Source organism: Mytilus californianus, unplaced genomic scaffold, assembly GCF_021869535.1.
Source record: "Mytilus californianus isolate M0D057914Y unplaced genomic scaffold, xbMytCali1.0.p SCAF_4, whole genome shotgun sequence".
Taxonomy (NCBI): domain Eukaryota; kingdom Metazoa; phylum Mollusca; class Bivalvia; order Mytilida; family Mytilidae; genus Mytilus; species Mytilus californianus.
Window position 1 is genome coordinate 39,087,381 of NW_026262690.1, and position 21,701 is coordinate 39,109,081.

The window sequence follows — 21,701 nt, forward strand, 5'->3', positions numbered from 1 at the left end:
ATAATTTCAAGGACCTTCAGCTAAAACTAAGCACATGCAGCAGTCTGTAACATCAAATCCTGAACAAAAAACCGACCACGTTTTGTAGTTTATACATCGTTGTGCTGGTTCCCAGCTTACTACTAAACTTTGTATGTAGCTTAAATACAAGCTGATTCCAGTTTACATTGTGCAACATTTGAAAAGAAATGAGAAATTTTTAATGAAGCATAAAATTTTGATATCTACCAGTAAATATTAGATTTCAAATTTAAATTGCATATCAATATTGATTAGGTAAATGATAACAGTTTTGATAAGAAAAAAGAGCACCCTCTACAATTTCAATAACAAAGATGGTGGAACATAAAACAAACATTGCAAAATCAAGTTTTTTTCTTGTTTCTTGCAATTTAATGTTGGAGTATATAATCTTGGACAATTAAATTCTGAATTTGGGGAAGCATTTTTTTGTATTTCGTCAAATATCAGATCATCTGCATTTGGATTGAGAATTTTTCAAAAAACATGAGGCGGCATTAGGAAAATTTACTGAAAATCAAGGACAACATAAACTTTTCCCTGAAGCTTCTCTAGAGCGAAGTGAGGAGTCCTAGGACGACTTAATCACTCACTTCGCCTTTTGTGGTGACCCCTGGATCTATCACAAGTGGTTCCTATCCAATTGACTTAAGCAGAAAACTTAACATTGAAAATTGCTTATTAATTCAAAGTCAATGGACCATGACCTAAGGCCAGGGCCTCAAAATAGTGGTCAAACTGATATGTACTAATAGTAATGCAACTTTATGTTCCTATCAAATTAACTAAAGCAGAAAATTGAACAATTGTTGACGCATCCTCTGCTGTCACCACCAGAAAAGCAACACCTATGTCTCGCTTTCCATGACCTTCGTCGCAGGCAAGACAAAAATAAGCTTGCCTGCTGAAGTACTTGAACAACTACAAAATGTGAAGCAGGAAAATGAAGTGAGCATCATAGGATACCTCCGAAACACATGAACCTGAGGTCAAGGTCATTCGACATAACTGGTTTACCATGTTTACACAGTCTTAATAAAAACAACCTCTATACAAAATTTTTTTAAAACTGTAAGTGTAATAAGATAAAAAGCTATAGAGAAAGGGGTTAGAAGATTAAAAGGTTTTTGCATGCAATAACACAGTTTGGTGATACCAAACTTCATTTGCTAATTGTGTAGACAAGATTATTCAAAAATTTCAGTAATATCAAACATTGGTTGTTTTTTTGCTTTGTTAAAAACTTAAATATACACAAATGAGTCTAGCAGGGTTTTAGCTAGGATTCACAATTTCACTTCAGTTATTTTCAGGGGACATTCCTGATCAACAAAAGCTGAGTTCCTTTTTTTTTTAAACCAGGAATAACAGCATAAATGAACTTGTAATAACTATTTCACTGCATAATCATTATCCCTGTAGAACGTTTAAATCAATATTTGGAATTCATTTCTATAAACTTGGAACCAATGATTTGTACATATCCTTGTTGGAACGATTCTAATGATTTTATTGTAAATTAATAGATCACTTTCACTTTTGATTTATAAAAGAAATGAAGACAGAAAGTAACAAGAGGATAATAAATTCAGAATGAATCCGGAATCATCTACGGATTGGTTCATGTTTAACAAAAGGTAGGAAATTATCGTTTTTTAAATTAAGTTGCTTAGTAAGAAATATATTTGACTCTCGTTTAATTTGATACTAATTTGATTTCGTATTTTACGTTTGAGTGTTTAATCTATAAGAATACTTTCACGCATGCGCAGTACATAGCAAAGAAAGCACCTGTTTGACTCCTGAAAATATTTCTGAAATTTTTGAATAAATTTCTATCTTTTTAAACGAAATTGTCGAAAGCTTTTGATGAAAAGTTATATAAAATATGACGAAAAAACGTTCATATGACAAATCTACAAGAAACAAACCGCAAATTGTGATCCTTTGAGAAATATCGAAATTCAAATACAAACTGTCCGGGGAACACAATTTTGTTCAAATGATGAAACTATGATAAACAAACTGCAAATTGTGGTCATTTGAGAAATAATGAAATTGAAATGCCTACTTACCGATTTTACTGGGAAAAATAATTATGATGGTCAATTATGAGGTTTGTTAATTAACGGATAAGTGACCCATCTGATGGCGATAGCATGACCTGTTATCACAACTTATAACACGTCAGGGATGGGCACGATTACTGACAAATGTAATCGATTAATAATCGATTACATGAAGGATTTTTGTGCAATCGATTAATAATCGATTACTCAGATTTTAGTATGTAATCGATTACAATCGATTACTTTATCAAAAGTAATTACATTACTTTTCGATTACTGTCAATTACATGCTTCAAAATTTCAACAAAAAAATAAGTAAGTAAAACACAATTATGTTGCTCAACATTTATATAGTGGAAATTAAGAACTTTACCAAAAGCAGCATTTAAAGCATTGTTTCTAAATTATAAGTTAACAGCTGTTTTCTAGATCAAATCTCTTACTGAGGATTAGAAATATTTAAAAATCTTGAAATTTTGACTTTCAACATGAATGAGAGATGACGTCTCATTGCAACAATCACTTATTCATATTATAATTTTTTTCAAAAATTTTGCTTTCTTACTTTTTTAAGTAAGCTTTTATGTTTTACTCTTTAAAACAGGTTGTAAGCGTTAATTAGCCAAGGGTCATAAACTTGTCAGAAACATGAAAACAGGTAGAATTATAGTATTTTCATGCAAAAATATTTTTACACTTTCCAAATTAAAGTGACGAAATTGTTTTGAAATACTTCATTTTGAAAACTGTTTCATAAATGATGAAAATGATGAGCGCTAGCTAAATCACTGAGTTTAGTCACTGAAACACAGACCTTATTAAAATAAAAGAATTTCTATTCTTGAACATGCAGAAAACCAACCTTTAGGAAACGCTTGTGCCTTTAGGCAAAACTATTTACATACCCTGTATTTGAAACCATCTATACAGTTAGCTACCAGATGGGTTACTTTTGGTGATATATCTTTTCTTACACTTCCACCCATATGATGAATTAAGTCAGCCAAAGGACTCTACAAAAAATAAAGTATATTACAACATTATCAATATTCGGAACAAATTACAGAAAAATCATAACAGCTGGCATCTGTAAATGGCTGGGAATGCACACACCAACACTGATTTGGAGGCATGACAAGTGTACAACAGGAGTCACTTCATTGAGGAAAACTCAAAATAAATAAACTGTTTACACAGAGGTTTGTCTTGCCTGTATGTAATTTTGATAGTTTAATTGAAAATGTAAATTTGAAATGTCAACACTTTAACATGTAAAACTATGCAAACTTTCAAAGTCAATGAACCATGAAATTGAATAAGGGCACAGGTACGAATTATCTCTTTAGAGATGTGCTAATGCTAGTACAACCACATATCAAATATTATTGACTTACCATAAATGGTTCCCCTTTAACTGACAATCATAACCCGTAACATGGCCAGTGCAAACATTTCAAAGTAAATCAACCATGATGGAGGAGGCATTACAATATAATCTCCATGAAAATGAGATGCGCTAATGCTAATACAACTGAATACCAAATATCATTGACTTCAAAACAACTGAATACGAAATATCATTGACTTCAAAACAAATTTCAGTATGTTTTACTATGAACTATCAAAAACATTGTTTATATATAGTTAGAAAATTCAATGTTTAAACCATTCAATTTCCCGACATTGTTTCGGTTTTATGCACTGACCATATTCGAAACATTTTCAACTTTACTCAAGTTTCATTGTTTTATTCAGTGGGAAAAATTTGGTAATCAAAGTGCCAGCATGTCCTTAAAAATGATTGGCTGCTTAAAAGTTTGCATGGAGGGTCATGCCAACATGACCCCTTATGCTTTCAGATCTTGCACGAACAACAAAGCAAATCTAATTTAGCAAAGTGAAAGATCTGATTTTAATTAGATTGTACTAACCACTTCTTCTCTCCTACTAAAACCAGTAAAGCAAACAATAACACCCTGCATAGCTGTACAAAATAATGGTCTTGTGTGCTGTGGTATTGGCTAGAAAAAAAATCAAAATATTCAAGATATGAATCTAATTTCTAATAACTATACATTTGTACATTATATTCAATCAACAGGTGTATGACACATTGACTTTTCAAATTCTTATGATCCTGTTGCATGCTACTTCAGCTTTCATAACCAGTAAAACAGACATAAGTCCATTAAATATCTCTTTTCTCTATAATAATACTACAACATATGGTGTTAAATATATATTGGGACTGTGGACAAGAGTTTTTCTTTAAACACTGTAGTCTTTGAGTAATATTATAATCATAGACTGAAATTTGATACAAAACAGTCTATGAAAGTTACGAGTCCAGCAAATGATGGCAAGTATACTTCAAAAATCCAAATTTTAATACACAAACTGTAGTCTGTACACTTTTGGCATGAATGAAAATCATCAATTTTGAAGAATTCCATTTATCAGTGTTTGCAAGTGAAACAATTTGTTGTCACTAGACAGTCAGGGATATAACTCTATAGGGTTATTACAGAAAATATCTTGCATGTGTTATTACAGATCTATTCTTTCATGAGTTGTCTACTCTTTAATCCTTAAATTTTCTAAATCTGTAATAACATATGTTTGTTATTTGTAAAATAAATCATAAATATTTTAATTTTTAGTGGGCTCTAGGGAACTCTTGAAAATTTGTGCAGAAACTAAATGCATAGCCTTGATAACTAATTTTTGAATTAAATTAATACATTTTTCATTAACCATTGTAAATCAATGAGACAAAGCTTTTAAGGGATAAACTTAGCTGTAATAACAAGGCTTAGTTGTTGTAGGCATGTAACTTATTATATGAGACACTTGGGAATTACTGGGAAGCTTGCGCAGAACCTCATTACATGCTCTGATCATTATTTCTTACAATAAATTAAAATACATTGTAATTAAGCATGATGTATGTCTGAGCAAATGCTTTGGAGTGATGTAGAGAAGCTGTAATAACACCCTTTAGTTATTACAGGCATATTTTTTTCTGTAATAACATAAGTGTACTATGCATGATTGGCAAACTATGAACTGTTATATCTTTCTATAGTTAAGTATACATAAAGACAATAGTAAAATCAATAGAACTTGTATGCATTTTAACAAAACTAATGATGTATATTGTCCCTTTGAAACATGTAACATAAATATGTTATCACAGTTCTTTGATTTTTTAGTCCACAATAACAAATGTACGTTATTTTTCTCTAATAACCCTATAGAGTTATATCCTTGACTGCTAGATGTTCATGTACCTGTTTGTCTTTACACTTATAATAAGGGCATACAATAAAGAGGAGATCGTATGCTGATTTTCTTTCCTCCTAAAATTTAGAGTAATTGTTGATGCTGATTGATATGAACTCTCTAAATATAAGAAAAATATACTTTCATGATTTACTTTTTAAGATGTTAAAGTTTGAATTTGATGTAAAAATAACATTTCTAATAAAATTCAACAATACATAAAATTCTTTGAAGACTGTATTTCAAACTTTTGAAGTACTGTTAACCAACTATTATTTTGCGAGTGATTTATTTTCGCTACTAGAAAAATAATGTGAATGTCAATTGTAAAGAATATGTGAAACTTGGAACTTTCCTTATACAAATACTTAAAGCAGTTGAAGAAATCAGGAAAATTTATTACCATGACAATTGTTCGAGAGGTTCAAATGGGAAATAAAGTATCTGGGAACATAAGTTGGTTTACAAAATAATTTGTTTTATATTTGGTTGAGTTGTTGTCTATTTAACGTTTAACCTGTAAAAATTGACCTTATCATTTAACATGTTAACAATGAAAATGTGGACAAGGTAATGTAATAACTGTCAGAGACAAATGTACCCCCTTCAATCATTTTATAGTCAATTATAATTAACTGGAAAAAATTCCAGTTCTCAAACTTATTTTCTCTCCTGTAAAACAGGTTTTGCCTGTTATGTTTGTCTATTTTAAATTGGTTTTTTTAACTTGTGCTTAAAGTGCATTGAATTATATAAGGAAACACTTGAAGATTTCTCAATTGATGTAAGACCTTTACAATGCCTTGTATATAAAAATTAACATAATCAGTTTATGAAGTATCAAAATATTATTCAGGGGAATGCACTTATAGAGAAATCAGTTCATATTTCAAAGTACAGTTTAGTGCACTTAAGGCAAAAGTCACTGTTGAACAAAAATCCTTATCATATCTCTTTGACAGGAGGAAAGCTTACAAACTTTCAGAAATGAAATTTTCCAGGTACTTGTATGAACTAAATGCTTATAAGTGAAGCATATTACTTTTTTATCTATAGCACACTGAAATATGATAGGTGGGCCTACTATCCAGGTCTCTGCTTTATGTAATTTATGGAATACATGGCCTTCAAAGTTTTCCAGGACAAATGCTGTATCCCATTCTGAGGCATCCTGAACACAATCAAGTCCATCTTCAGAGTTTACATAGGCAATTTTTAATTCCTGGAAATGGAAAAAATGAGTTAAGTGAATCACAAATACATTCAAATTGAGTTTCCTATATGTGAGCTTATTATTACAAATTTAATGTCAATAACTTGCAATTTTTCCAAAATAGTAGTAGCAATTAATATCAGCAAATTCACAAACTGGTTGTGATCAACATTCCAAATTAAACAAGTACATTTCAATTGGCAAATTTGAAAGTATTCTGAAGCATTAAATAAAAAGGAATAGAGATAAATTTAGATCAATTACTCATATGGTCAGGTTGTGCAGAATATCTGCATTACTGTACATACCAAGTTTGAATCATATAATTTCTTTACTTGCATATTATGACTAATAAAATTCATAGGATCACCTGACTTAACTGGAATAAAATTGTATACCACTGGTATACCTGTATTGTGATTGCCAAAGTCAGGTGATCCAATTCATACCTCAAGTGTTGTTTTCAATTTTTCATTTTTTTGAGTATCTTTGCCAACAAGAACCACCTTACAACTGTCTTTTGTGTCTGAAATAGTTCAAATACAATAATCTCAATTAAAGTGGTTATCAGCAGTTAAAAAAATATGGAAAGAAAATACACCACTACTTCAGTACATGTTTATCATAGATGTATAAAAGCACACTTTGGAATCATCATAGTAACGGTTTTCACTTTCCCATTTAAAGCACATGATTAGCCTGTCCAACCAATGGGTATCAGATTATAAGACACTTTGTGACATTATGCTGTACTTTATTCTTTTGGAATTGAAAGGATTGTATATATATATATATAGACACTGGCTACGGTTACATTGAAATGTAACAACAATAAAAAAGTTATTGTTACATTGGAGACTAATTGCCGGAATGCAGGGTTAGGTAAGGAACTAATTAATTACGAATGTAACAATAATATTCTTGTCTACGGTTACATTGTGTTATTGTTTAATGTGACGTTAGATTTTTTAACCTTCTATATAATTTTGTTGCTTAATTCTTCGATATGTACTTCATAATAATAATAATAATTATAATATTTATTATTATTATTATTATTACAGGGCTCACACTACTTCAAAATCATAGGGAGAAGTGACTTCTCTTTTTGAAACTGGTAGGGAGAAGTGGTGAGATTTGAAAGAAAAGTGCTCGTTCGCTCGCGGCGCTACAATGTTTGGTTTTAACTATATTATAAAGGGCCATAAGAATCCTTTTTTTTAAATAGGTGTTCAATTCATACCCGAGTCAAAAAGTAACAGTTGTTTCAGTTTATGTCTTAAATAATCATTTATAGTTGCATAATTATATTAATCCTCTTGTCAGAATCTACCGACTAAATATCTAGCACTTAAAAGAACTTTTTTACATCAAAAAGGAAAAAAAAGTATCTTATAGCAATTTAAATGCAATTAAAAAACTATTCTTTTTATCTTCTTAATGAAATTCACTTTTTCTCATTAAAAAGATTTATAAATTTAACTAAGTTAAGCAACTTTAATTAATAAATTGAAACAATGCATTTAAATGGAAATATATACATTTAGCAAGGAGATTTAACCAAAAGTCTGTTAATGGGTGTGGAATGCGTAATTTTCACTTTTGGGGTCATTATTCTTTTGTCAGCTGTTCAATTCAGGCGTCTGTAGTTATTATAGTAAGAATACAAATTTCGGTCATAGCGGGTCCGCTTCCGATGAATCCTGCCTCCAATCCATGGTTCGTACAAATATTTCAACGGCGGACGAAGAAAATTTACAAAAATAAACAAAGTTTGATAAGCGATTAGGAAAGGAATATGACGCTTTTAATGCAATCAATGGATCAACCATTAACTAAAGGCAATTTTGATCACTTTCTAATGAAGTATCAAACTTTTTTTGCCGAAAATTAGATCTCAAGTAACAAATACCGGAAGTGAAAGAAAATACATCATAAAGTTGTTTCTTTGAAATAACGTACGACCGATCTGTAAAGTCAATACTTTCACATCTTTTCTCAAGAAATAAATTGTTTGTTTTTTATATTCTTCACTTTTAAATGAAAAATATGCTGTTTCATTGACCATGTTGACTTGGTAAGAAGGGGAAATTGCTATATATATATAGATTAACCCCATTACATTCTGTGTGTGCCTGTCCTAAGTAAAGTCTAAAGAGCCTGTAATTTTGCTAAAAATATCAAAAGGACCTAAGAGCTACAGTTCCGCAGCTATAAAATTATAAGGCTGTTAGTATTCTCGTTTGAATTGTTTTACATTTGTCATTTCAGCACCTTATTGCTTGCATTGCAGTTTTAGTTTTGATCATTACTGAAGGCCATATGGTGACCTATGGTTGGTGACCAATAGTTGTTAACTTGGTCTCTACTAGACTCTAGTGGAGTGTTGTCTCAATTTGGCAATCATACCACATATGATTTCTTACTTTTATATTATAAATCTTAAAATATTAAATGTGCCAGTCAAGTATGCGTTCTATATTGGGCAAAAGGCGTCTCTTAAGTACAATTTAGGATTCATTCCAGTCGCCATTCACATATTTCCGACCAAAAACAACTGGAGCCCTATAGTGCTCGAGTGAGTTGGGTGAATCTTAAACACGAAGGGAGAACAGTAAAACCCTGATTTGCCTTTGTTATTTACATCATCAAAATATTGAAAAATTGAATTTTATATGAGGCCTTTTAACTTAATGTTATAACAACGTGCCATCATCTAAGGGTACGTCGGGCTTTGTTTTACACTCCGACATTGTTTCCATAACTTGAAAATGGCGCTGTTCAAACAAACCTCAATTTTGATTGGCTTATAAATTTGAAGAAAAATTCCCATAGTTCAAAACAAAAACAGGAAGTAGCATACTGTCAAGAAAAATGTCAACAAATACAAATTAGTTCCAATTCCAAATGAATTGGACGACTACAATACAAGCTTACTGGTAATTAAAGAAATAGTAATTTCGATTTAATCCTTTTCTTTCGGTCAATTCACCACGATTTAATAAAATTGTTAGTTTTGATCATCAAGAAAGTGAAAAAAAATAGATTTTATGTTAATAATTTGTCAAAATGCAATTTATAACATGCTTTTTGAAAAAATATTATAAAAAACTGGGTCACAGAGCTATTTCAAGCTTCAGGCTGTGAAAAGTTTTCAATATTTTGTATAGCTTATACATGAAAAAAAAATAATTTGATATTGGAACTGAGAAGACTTAAAGTAGTAGGGTGCAAAGCGTCCAAAAAGTCCTCTAGTTAACGAGTTTAAGCTAACGGATTACACACGGCTAATTTTAGGAAAATCATTATATTTTACAATCATGATTGTCATCGTAAGTTCCTGTGGTCACGACTTTTTAAATTTCATGTTTTTACAGGGTACCCCAGATTCCATTTTGTACGTGGAATCTTTAACATGAAAAATAAAACTATTACGCTTTTTGTTGGTGGCTAAAATAGTACTTATAATATAGTTTATATATTAAATATATCTTATTACAAAAGCGAAAGTATTTAAGTGATTTTAGTATAAGTATTTCAGCATTTTAATAAGATTAAAATTTTACGCGAAATTTACCACATTTTCATCGAAAGCAAAATTATTACATGTTTCATCATGATATTTTTTACTCTGATTAAAACAATAAGACAGTGCATGCATATATGTGTGTGCCAAATTTCATGTGTGAAATAAAAGTCGTTTTGAAGAAATTAGCAATTAAAAACACAAATTAATATAAAAAAGAAGATGTGGTATGATTGCCAATGAGACAACTCTTCACAGGAGACCAAATAACACAGAAATTAACAACTATAGGTCACTGTACGGCCTTCAACAATGAACAAAGCCCATACCGCATAGTCAGCTATTAAAGGCCCCGAAATGACAAATGTAAAACAATTCAAACGAGAAACCAACGGCCTAATTTATGTACAAAAAAATGAACGAAAAACAAATATGTAACACATCAACAAACGACAACCACTGAATTACAGGCTCCTGACTTGGGACAGGCACATACAAACAGAATGTGGCGGGGTTAAACATGTTAGCGGGATCCCAACCCACCCCCTAACCTGGGACAGTGGTGTTACGGTACAACATAAGAACGAACTATAAAAATCAGTTGAAAAAGGCTTAACTCATCAGATGGATATAAATAGAAATACATCTAACAAAAACACAGAGTGGACGTGGCCTGGTACTTGTACATCCCAACAACAAAAAGACACTAAGTACAGATCTAAGAGTACTCGCAGTTACTGACAGCTAGTTCAAAGCCAATAACAACTAATAAAAAAAATCATGCATCTAAGACTAAATTATCAAACATTACACATTCAACATCCAATGGATTCAGTGTATAGACATCATAAACAGTCAGAGAAAAACATGTCCTTGTGCAAGAGACAGGTTCCAACAAATTGTAGATCCATGAATGTGCATATGTATAACAATAATATTTAGTTTGCTTTTAATTTACTGATAACAAAATCAATATCAATACCAATAAAAACAATATTAAAAGATCTAATTACAGTGTTGAATTGGTAACCTTTTAGAATAATTTTATTTAAAGGATCGATAAAATTACCAGGATTGTTTCTAAATTTCCGGGCACGGTAGACAACATCTCCGTAAAAATAGTCAACATTTTGACATCAATTAAACACAGATTTTCTATTGCCATTAATCATTTTGTAGCTTACACTATTAGGTCATTAACAAGGACAGTGATCACTCAATACATTTCTCATTTTTGCTTGTTTTGTGGTTGATTTATTTGTTTTGAATAGCCAGCTAACTTTGTAGATTGTTATTAGTCCCCTACCAACAAAGTCGAAGGGGACTTTAGGTTTGCACTCTGTCTGTCTGTCCATCCGTCAGTCCGGCAAATCAGTTTTCCACACTTTTTCTTCGTGCTTGAAGATATTGATTTGATATTTGGTATATTGTTTTATCATGAAGTTACAGATCAAGTTCGAATTTTGTTCCTGTCTGATGATTTTGTGCAGAGTTATAGTACTTGGACTTAGAAAATTCACTCAAATATTCAGTTTTCTGCACTTTTTTTCGTCATGCTCGAAGATATTGAATTGATAATTGGTATATAGTTTTATCATGACAAGTTACAGATCAAGTTCGAATTTTGTTCTGGTCTGATGATTTTGTGCAGAGTTATGGTACTTGGGCTTAGAAAATTCACTGAAACAAGCAGTGTTCTACACTTTTTTTCGTCTTGCTTGAAGATATTGACTAGATATTTGTTATATAGTTTACAACATGACAAATTATAGATGAAGTTAGCATTTTGTTCCAGTACAATGAATTTTTAACTGGTAGGGGACTATGTTTTGCCATGCAATACTCACAGAATGCTTGTTTTCTTTGGAGGAATATGTTTTGTGTCTGTTTTTCAAAACTTTAAACTTTTTATTGACCAGATATTTTTGTTATTAAGATATTTGGTATATTGTTTTATCATGACAAGTTACAGATCAAGTTCGAATTTTGTTCCGGTCTGATAATTTAGTCCAGAGTTATGGACCATATCTAATGTCAGAGTACTATGTTAAACCATATTTCTGTACAAAGGGAGATAACTCATTTTTTAAAAGACATTCATTGTTAAATTATTTGAAGAATTTTTTAGCAGGTTTGTTTGTTATTAAGTATAAACTAATTTTCGGAATGCTATATATATATATATAAAGAAAAATTTATGAAGAGAAATCCTTTAATTAGATAATAATCTATTTTAATTAATGTATATATTTCAATACATTACACTGTGTAGATAAATGTTGTTGACATTTTATAGATAAGTTACAAATCTATATTAGTTTGTGACAAATGAAAGAAAGAATATTTGGAACTATTAATTATATTTGATTATAATTTGAAAATAGATATACACTGTATGACTTCATATCTAATTTTAGAGAACTATTAAACATATCTAATGATTTTTCACTCATATAATCAGTTTTCCACACTGTTTTTAGTCATGCTTGAAGATTCAAGATATTGACATGATATTTACTTTTTGTTTACACCATGACAAGTTATAGAACAAGTTAGCATTTTGTTCCAGTAAAACAAATTTTTACCCGGTAGGGGACTATATGTATTGCCATGCAATACTCTCAGAATGCTTGTTCATTTTCAAAATCCACTTCCCCTCCCCCTTTCAAAATCAAATGGTCATCCCCTTACAAAAAGCTAATGAAAGGACGTCATCAATAGTCCAACAAAGTCGAAGGGGACTTTAGGTTTGCACTCCGTCTCGTCTGTCTGTCTGTCCATCCGTCAGTCTGGCAAATCAGTTTTCCACACTTTTTTTCTTCGTGCTTGAAGATATTGATTTGAAATTTGGTTAATAGTTTTATCATGACAAGTTACAGATCAAGTTCGAATTTTGTTCCGGTCAGATGATTTTGTGCAGAGTTATGGTCCTTGGACTTAAAAAATTCACTCAAATAATCAGTTTTCTGCACTTTTTTTTGTCATGCTTGAAGATATTGATTTAATAATTGGTTAATAGTTTTATCATGACAAGTTACAGATCAAGTTAGAATTTTGTTCCGGTCTGATGATTTTGTGCAGAGTTATGGTCCTTGGACTTAAAAAATTCACTCAAATAATCAGTTTTCCACACTTTTTTTTCGTCATGCATGAAGATATTGACTTGATATTTGTTATATAGTTTACACCATGACAAGTTATAGATCAAGTTAGCATTTTGTTCCAGTACAATAATTCTTAACCGGTAAGGGACTATGTATTGTCATGCAATACTCTCAGAATGCTTGTTTTTGTTAAATTGTTTTGTTATAAATTAGGCCGTTAGTTTTCTCAAATGAATTGGTTCAAATTTTTCATATCGGGGCCTTTAATACCCTACCATACAGTATGGCTCATGGGTTTTTCATTGTTGAAGGCCGTACGGTTGCCTATACTTGCTTACTTTCACGTCTCCTTATATTTATATTATACAATGAGTTTTACCTCAAATTAACATTATCAATGTTCCATATAAATGAGGTAAGGTAAGATAAACTCTTCCACAAAGAGATTTACACCTTGCTACCATTCCATACACCAAAAATATTTGACCACTACTTATAGTATCTGAGATACGGACTTGACCACTGAAACTAAACCTTGTTCACTGATCCACGAAATGAGGTCGAGGTCAGGTGAACCATGTCTGACGGACATATAAACCTTGCAAGGATACCATATATAAGTAACCAAATATAGTTATCCTAGAACTCATGATAAGTGATTATATTACTGTGATACATTCACATGACGAAAAAAAGCTATACAGTTTTTTAGCAGTCACTAAACAATGAAAATGAGGTCAAGGACAATGATTATATGACAGAAGGAAACTCCTATATACAAAGTATGAATCATCCAATTCCTCTACCCTCTGAAATATGAAGCTATAAAATAGTTTACGGTGTTGCCGCCGCCACCATCAGATTCAGTTCTGCATGCCCCATATTCTGTGACTTGCGTCGAATGCGATTTAAAAGAGAATAACTGAAATTAGCTCTCTAACCTAAACCTGGTCGGTGGGCTTCCAACTTAACAGTAGACAATGAAACTTAATAGCTACTACTTAAGCTTCGGTAATTTGTCTATGTTGTTTCAATCTGATTAAAATTCTTATCTATATAAACTTGCATGCTCGTATATATAAGCACATATGAGGGTAACGAAATCAGAGATCTATACTTCAATTATATTGATGTTGTTTACAAGTGTTTGTAAAATACATCAATGCTGTACATAATTAACCCTCTTTTTGTAGATATTCTTTAACTTCATGTCAATTGTAGGCCAATTTATGCTCAATAAGTCAAATACAGTACACTTGATATAAGTGTGTAAGATGGAGTGATTAACCTGTTTCTAATTGTCATTTTGTTTTCACATAACTTGAACAGAAACCCTCCTCCCTTTTCACCGTTTGCAGTTTTTTTCTTATTTCTATAAAGCAAAGATATACAATGTACTCAGACCTGCTAATTCAATCCATTCTGAGTTAATATTACACCAGTTTTGGAATAAATTACAATTTGATGTGCTTCCACACTCACCAAAGGAAAATTGGATATTTACCCAGAAAATCATTACGAACACCTTCTATAAAAAGACAGAAAAATAACATTTTGGGAGGGCAACTTATAAATGTTAATATCTAAAAACATCTCTAGAGATCACTTATATCGAATCTTGTGTAAAAAGTCAGAATTTGGAAATTTTAATAGGTCAAGGTCACTGTTATTTAACAGCTGAAAGAAAATTGTAAATGTGCAACCTGTAAGTACAAATGTCAATCTCGAACCATATTTGGCAACAGAAACATCTAATTAATCCTAAATATAGAAACTATAGTTATAATACTTTGAATTATTTGAATTTATTTTGCTATACACGCATATATGTAGGGGCGGCTAGCTGTCTAAACGTGACTCTGCTTTTTCCGTGAAATTTTAACTTTGACCTTTGACCTAAATTCAAGAAAATTGTGACCACTGTAGACAACGACGACATCAATATTTCGATGAGGCTTGTTCTCCTCTTTCCAATGATATAAAATACAGCGGTGTGTTATATCGTTAACCCAAATCGATCAAATTCGTTGACAGGGCACCCTATACTAAAGGTTCATCATAAACTTTTGGCAAATATGGCCATATTTACATCACAAATTTTCTTCTGAGTATAATAATACAGACAAATCTGTGCACTTGGTAAAGTTTTATGGCATGGCAGGAACTAGGTAATTAAATTTTAAATGCATTTTATGTTTCAGAAAATGTGTAAACACTCCAAACTACTCTTGGTTTTTGTTTTGAAGTTAATTAATCAAATTCCAAAAGATCACAATAACTACTAGTTTGAGGAAGACATAATAATATTTTGAGAAGGATATAAATATGGATGTTCATGAGACACTGACAACTGTCTCATAAAGTACAGGGAAATATAAACAAACCGTTCTTTTATTGCTATTATTCATCTTGATATTCATATTTTAAAAAAAAGAAACTTTTTATTGAGAGAGTTATCAGAATCTTATGTCAGCACTCAGTGGGGGGATACCAGTAATCATTTTGGATAAAGAAAACAGATGTTTTACAAAGATTTTATTTCATATATTTTTTGTCTCCCCTGCAGAGCGGGATTACAATCCAGCAGCGACAGCTATATAAATCTTTATATTCCAGAAGATACACGACCTGGTTGCTTCATATCTTGTATGTAGATCCCTAATGTTACAAGGTATCCATCTGTCATATGTTCATTGTCATTGACTCATTTTCATTGTTCAGCAACTGCTTGAAAAAAATTATAGTTTTTTTGTCATGTGAAATACTCACTTATAATGAGTAATGACAGAAAAAGGATAATTATCATGATTATATTTAGTAAAAAATGTATATGGAACCCTTGCAAGCCATACATGTCTGTCAGACAGGGTTCACCTGATCTCAACCTCATTTCATGGATCAGTGGTCAAAATTAAGTTTTTCTGGTCAAGTCTGTATCTCATATACAATAAGCAATAGGTCAGACTATATTTATTTATGGAATGATTGTGAGGTGTACATGTCCAACTGGCAGGTCTCATCTGACCTTGACCTCATTTTCATGGTTCATTGGTTAATGTTAAGTTATGTAACGGTTTGGTCTTTTTCTCAGATACTATAAGCAATAGATTAGCTGTATTTGATGTATGGTATGATTGTAAGGTGTACATGTCACATGTCTGTCTGGCAGGTTTCATACGACCTTGACTTTTTTTTATGGTTCATTGGACAATGTTAAGTTTCGTGGTTTTGTCAGTTTATCAATTACTTTAAGCAATATGTCAACTGTAGTTGGGTGTATGGAATGATTGTAAGGTGTACATGTCTGTCTGGCAGGTATTATCTTACCTTGACCTTAATTTTTGGTTCATTGGTCAATGTTCAGTTTTCGTTATAACATGTAGGTCTGTATCTCAGATGATATAAACAATAGGCTCACTATATTTGGTGTATGGTATGATTGTAAGGTGTACATGTATGTCTGGCCTCTGACTGACCTTTACCTTATTTCCATGAATAATATTAAGTTTATGTGATACTTGTAGTAAAACCTTCATTACAGACTGATCAACATAAGTTCAATCACAATATATGTAAAGCAGGCAAGACATTTCAGTGTGTGCATTCTTGTTTAAACAAGCTTGATGTGCATTATGATGTAAAATTTACTATTCTTTCCAACTTTATCCTTTGCAATTAACTTGTACAGTGCATAGGATTAAGAATTGGAGTAATATGTGTAAGAAAATTATAATTCATAATTTCAAAGACTGAAATGTTGTATTTTTTTTAGGCAAATGGGCAGCTGTCTAGTTGAAATCAAACAACAGACAGAAGTTGAGGCTACATGTATTTATCATAGAAAGAAAAAAGATTGTAAGGGGTTCTGCGGAACGCTGTCTCTCACCTGCAATTGCTGCTGTCAATGTAAAAGTGTAATACAGACTTAAAAAGTGAATCCATTTATCAGTAAAATACAGAATTTAAAAAAAAAAATTCAAACATTTTCTTTAGATGGTATTTCTTGGTCTTGAAGATTAGCTTCTGTCCAAGTTTCATAACAATCCATTATGGTTTACAAATTTATCATGTCAAAAAGATTTAATCCCAGACTGTCTGTAAATGTAAACTTAAAAAAAAAATATTTAAAAGTCCATCTATCAAAAAAATACTGAAAATGAAAAAATATATTTTCTAAAGTTTGCTTCAGACATTGTCTCTTAATCATAAAAAAGCTTCTGCCATTCATAAAATTCTATGAAGGTTTGACAAAGTAATGCAGGTGTAACAAACTTTAACCCCAGACTGTATTTACTGTAAAATAAAACTAAGTCCATTTATCAGTAATATACGAAAAATGAATATAAATGTTTTCAAAATTTTGCCCTGGATAATGTCTTTTGATCATAAACAAGCTTCAGTCCAAATTTCATAAAATTCCCTGAAATTTGACAAAGTTATTGATGACTGAAAAAAACTTTTAACCTCAGACTAAATCTTAATGATAACTGTAAAAAAAACCAAGTCCATTTATCAGTAAAATACAGAGAAATGAAAATAAATATTTTCAACATTTTGCTCTGGAAAAATCCATGGAAAGTTATTGATGTTTAAAAAAAACCTTTAACCACAGACTGAACCTAAATGTTGACACTGCCACCGACAGAATCTAGGATTGCTATGTCTTGCTTTCACTACATAAATGTCGCAGGCTCTACAAAAATGATCAGAATAGCAATGTTTGATTGTTTTAATGGCATCAAATCAGTGTCCTTTCTCTTCAATAATTCATTGCAGCCTTATTTGTTAATGACTGAATGTGAATCAATTTTTTTTATTATAGGGAGCTCTCATGACAGCATGTCATCTCTAAAATGACAACCTTTTTCTTGATTTATCAAAATCAATAATTTAAGATGGTATATATGTAGTCGATTATTGACAAGTGGAAAAATAGCTAAGAGAAAATTTAATTTACAGCTTGGTCATTAGAATATTTTATATCATTGTCAATCTTCTTTCAAGTTACATTGTATTAGAATAATGATTACTAAAATACTTGTTTCTTTTTTTTCAATCACAGAAAAATGTAATGATGTGCTCTTACAACAGGATTGTGAGTGTATTAAATCTTGGAAGAATGGGATTCCTAGATGCTTATAAAGTACAGAACAAATTTGCACGACAGCATTTAGACAGTATGGCAGGAGTGCATGGTGCAAAAGGAGAAAATGTTGTATTACTTGTGGAACATAACCCAGTTTATACCACTGGAATTAGATCTAAAGACTATTCTGAAGAATATGAACAAAAACTAAAGAAGCTAGGTGCTGAATTTTACAGAACAGATAGAGGAGGTTTAATTACTTTTCATGGACCTGGACAACTTGTTGCTTATCCAGTTTTAAATCTTAAATATTTCACACCAAATATGAAGTGGTATATTTGCTCCATGGAAAAGACAATGATCGGAACTTGTCAGTATTATGGTATGAATGCCCATACAACAGAAGATACAGGGGTATGGATTGGAGATAGGAAAATTGGAGCTATTGGTATGTTTTAACCAAATTACCACCAATAATAGCCATCTTTGTTTGTGAAAGACATGAAAGATATTCATTTAGATATTGATATTTTCCACAGTTGTAAAATGCTTAATACAAAAAGAGGGATAGAATGATTAAACACTTTATGTGGTTTGTAAACTGTTAAATGAAAAAAAAATATAATAAAACTGAATATATTTATTTTTAAGCTACAATTTGCCACCCTTTTGCTATCATAAAATAATATGAATTTCTCAATTAATACTAGAAAAGTTCTGATATTGATGTCATTAATTGGAGAAAAACTATATATATCCAAGTGGTTGATTAGCTGTCACATAAACATATTGTTTTCATCCTGAATATGCATTTAATTTGCCACTGGACATAAAACAACCATCCATCCATCATTAATAAATAACAGTTTATTCGTTTGTTTAATTAGACTTTGTGCTAATGAGTGTGAGAATTCATTTATAATTTCTGATATATTGTGTAGCATTAAATTTAATGCCTTAAAGATAATTTGTTTAAATTTGATAAGTAGTTATTATATTGTAGGTGTTCATGGTCGCAGATATGTAACAACTCATGGTGTATCATTGAACTGTAATACTGATTTGAACTGGTTCAAACATATAGTACCTTGTGGATTAGAAGGAAAAGATGTTACATCCCTTAGTAAAGAAAAGGGCTGTGATATTAAAATAAATGATGCTGTTAGACCATTTTTAGAAACTTTTCAAAGACAATTTGATTGTCAGTTAAAGTATATACATGAAGAGACAGAGGAATATAAAAACAAAATTAGTATACATGTATAACAATGTAACATGGTTAACTTTACCAACAAAATATATTTAATAATAACATTTTTATAGATCCAGACTTATGACTAATAAATTAATCATTAATTAAAAATGGTCTATTGGACAGAGTATACAAAATTGTGAATAACAATTTAAGGTTAAGAAACGAACAAAAAGAGATGTGAGGTATGTGTCATGAGACAGCAATCCAACAACACAATGAACCAAACAATATTTACAAAAGAGCCTTTTCAAATTCAAATAATTATACATTGTTTTTTTTAATTTTTATTGTATACTGACAAAGTGACATATCATGAATGGTCAGTTTTAGTCAACAGTCAAGTAAATTCCATAAGTTGGTAAAATTAATTTAATCTAAAATGTAGAAATATATTTAGGAGTATGATTATTCTTGCAGAATGCAATAAAATTTATGGATTGTCCTTTTAATATTCTTAGTTTGGCTTAATAGATAAAGTTTGTTATTATAATGTTATTATAATCATGTAAATCAGTCATTGAGTCTTCCTGGATTAACATATCTTTGCTTATTTTTATAAAGAAATCAGACAAAATGTTTTTGTTTTTTCTGAATTGAAAATCTGTACAAATTTATTCTTGGCATTTATAATAATAGAATTGTGTCTACATGACGTTTTGATGGTGCTTTAGAAAATTGTTTTCCTGCACTTCTAGGGGTAAAAAGTATAATATGCAATCAAAATTCTATTGTTTCTGGTTTGATAGCTATATTTTACAGGCCATATATATAACTCCCCACAATCTGTGCAAGTACATTACCACGAGACAAGTGAGACCCTTTTCATGATTCTAAATTCAAAAGAATAGAATAACCATGTAATTTACCAGCTAATTCCATGTAAAAACTGGTTCAATTCACAACTTTTATTTATTTAGGACTTGTACTAAAATTGGAATCTCTTATTTAGTATAAACAATTGTTCCCTTGTTAATGACAATTTAAAAGCATTAAATATTATCTTAGGTTTTAACAAAGAATATGTCAATCTTCTGAATATTGCATGGTTTTCTGGCGGATTGGCTCTTAATAGGAAACCTAACCAGATTATTTTGTAACAGTTATGAAATGTTGCCTTGGAAGTCACTCATTAAATCCCCTTAAACTTTGTTGAATCAAACAAAAATAAGTAAAAGTTAATATTGTGTGAATGTTTGTTACTATAAAAACTTGAAGACTAAAGTGGCATTGTGAAAGGAATAGTAAACAAAAAATTCGGAAGGGTTCCGCGGAACCCAGTGTCTCGCCTACTTTTTCTGTTAATCGCAGGCTCAACAAAAATGAGGAAGTAAATCAATAAAAATATTCCTCTTGATACTATCTTTTTATTGTAAGAAGCTTCTGTCCAAGTTTGGTAAAAATCCAGGATAGTTTATGAATCTAATAAATGTTTAATAACTAAATTAACTGCAGACTGAATGTAATGTTAACTGGAAGAAAACAAAATTTCCTTCTAGATATTAGCATTTGATCATAAACAAGGTTCTGTCCAAGTTTGGTACAAATCCAAAATAGTAGAAGAAAGTTATTTTTTTTAAAACTTTAACCACAGAGTGAATGTGTTGTTTCCTGGCAGAAAATCTAAGTCCATTTAAAAGTAAAATAAGGAAAAAATGGATTTTTTTTTTTTTACAAAAATTACTTCTGTATACTATCTTATGATCATAAACAAGCTTCTGTCCAAGTTTGGTAGAAACCCAGGATAGTTTAAGAAAGTTATTAAAATTTTAAAAACTTTAACCACAGAGTGAATGTAATATTTCCCGGCAGAAAAACTAAGTCCATTTATAAGTTAAAAACGGAAAAAAATGGAATTTTATTTTTACAAAATTTATTTCTGAATACTATCTTATGATCATAAACAAGCTTCTGTCCAAGTTTGGTAGAAATCCAGGATAGTTTAAGAAAGTTATTAAAATTTCAAAAACTTTAACCACAGAGTGAATATTTGTGGACGCCGCCAACGACGACGATGACGCCGACGGAATGTAGGATCGCTATGTCTCGCTTTTTCGACTAAAGTCGAAGGCTCGACAAAAATCTAAAAGATAAACTGAAATGGTCATCTTTTGTACCAGTACTAATAGCTGATCCAGGATTTTCTTT

General features: G+C 30.9%; 2 protein-coding genes across 3 annotated transcripts in view; one reads left to right on the forward strand and one right to left on the reverse strand.

Moving 5' to 3' along the window:
• The window catches only part of LOC127698261 (protein ECT2-like), a 48,982-nt gene extending 39,630 nt beyond the window's left edge, over positions 1 to 9,352 (reverse strand). Inside the window, exons 1-5 of the mRNA XM_052201640.1 lie at positions 9,296 to 9,352; positions 7,035 to 7,111; positions 6,415 to 6,594; positions 4,022 to 4,111; positions 2,996 to 3,103 (exon numbers count right to left, since the gene is read on the reverse strand). Coding sequence (XP_052057600.1) covers positions 2,996 to 3,103; positions 4,022 to 4,111; positions 6,415 to 6,594; positions 7,035 to 7,111; positions 9,296 to 9,347 — 507 coding nt within the window. The 5' untranslated portion in view covers positions 9,348 to 9,352. The remainder of the gene's footprint in view (positions 1 to 2,995; positions 3,104 to 4,021; positions 4,112 to 6,414; positions 6,595 to 7,034; positions 7,112 to 9,295) is intronic.
• An 87-nt stretch (positions 9,353 to 9,439) lies between these two features.
• LOC127698299 (putative lipoyltransferase 2, mitochondrial) lies at positions 9,440 to 20,130 on the forward strand. 2 transcript variants are annotated; one of them, XM_052201696.1, is made up of 3 exons: positions 9,440 to 9,524; positions 18,278 to 18,749; positions 19,305 to 20,130. In XM_052201696.1, the coding sequence occupies exons 2-3, from the start codon at positions 18,287 to 18,289 to the stop codon at positions 19,565 to 19,567; spliced, it is 726 nt and encodes a 241-aa protein (XP_052057656.1). In that variant the 5' UTR covers positions 9,440 to 9,524; positions 18,278 to 18,286; the 3' UTR covers positions 19,568 to 20,130. The 2 variants fall into 2 exon arrangements, with proteins under 2 accessions (XP_052057656.1, XP_052057655.1); XM_052201695.1 differs by lacking the exon at positions 9,440 to 9,524 and adding an exon at positions 16,943 to 17,147.
• The last annotated feature ends 1,571 nt before the right edge of the window (positions 20,131 to 21,701 follow it).

Coding starts and splice junctions, on each gene's coding strand:
- LOC127698299 (XM_052201696.1), top strand. CDS start 18,287: ATGATGTGCTCTTACAACAGGATTGTGAGTGTATTAAATCTTGGAAGA. Junction 18,750..19,304: donor TAGGAAAATTGGAGCTATTG/GTATGTTTTAAC, acceptor ATTATATTGTAG/GTGTTCATGGTCGCAGATAT.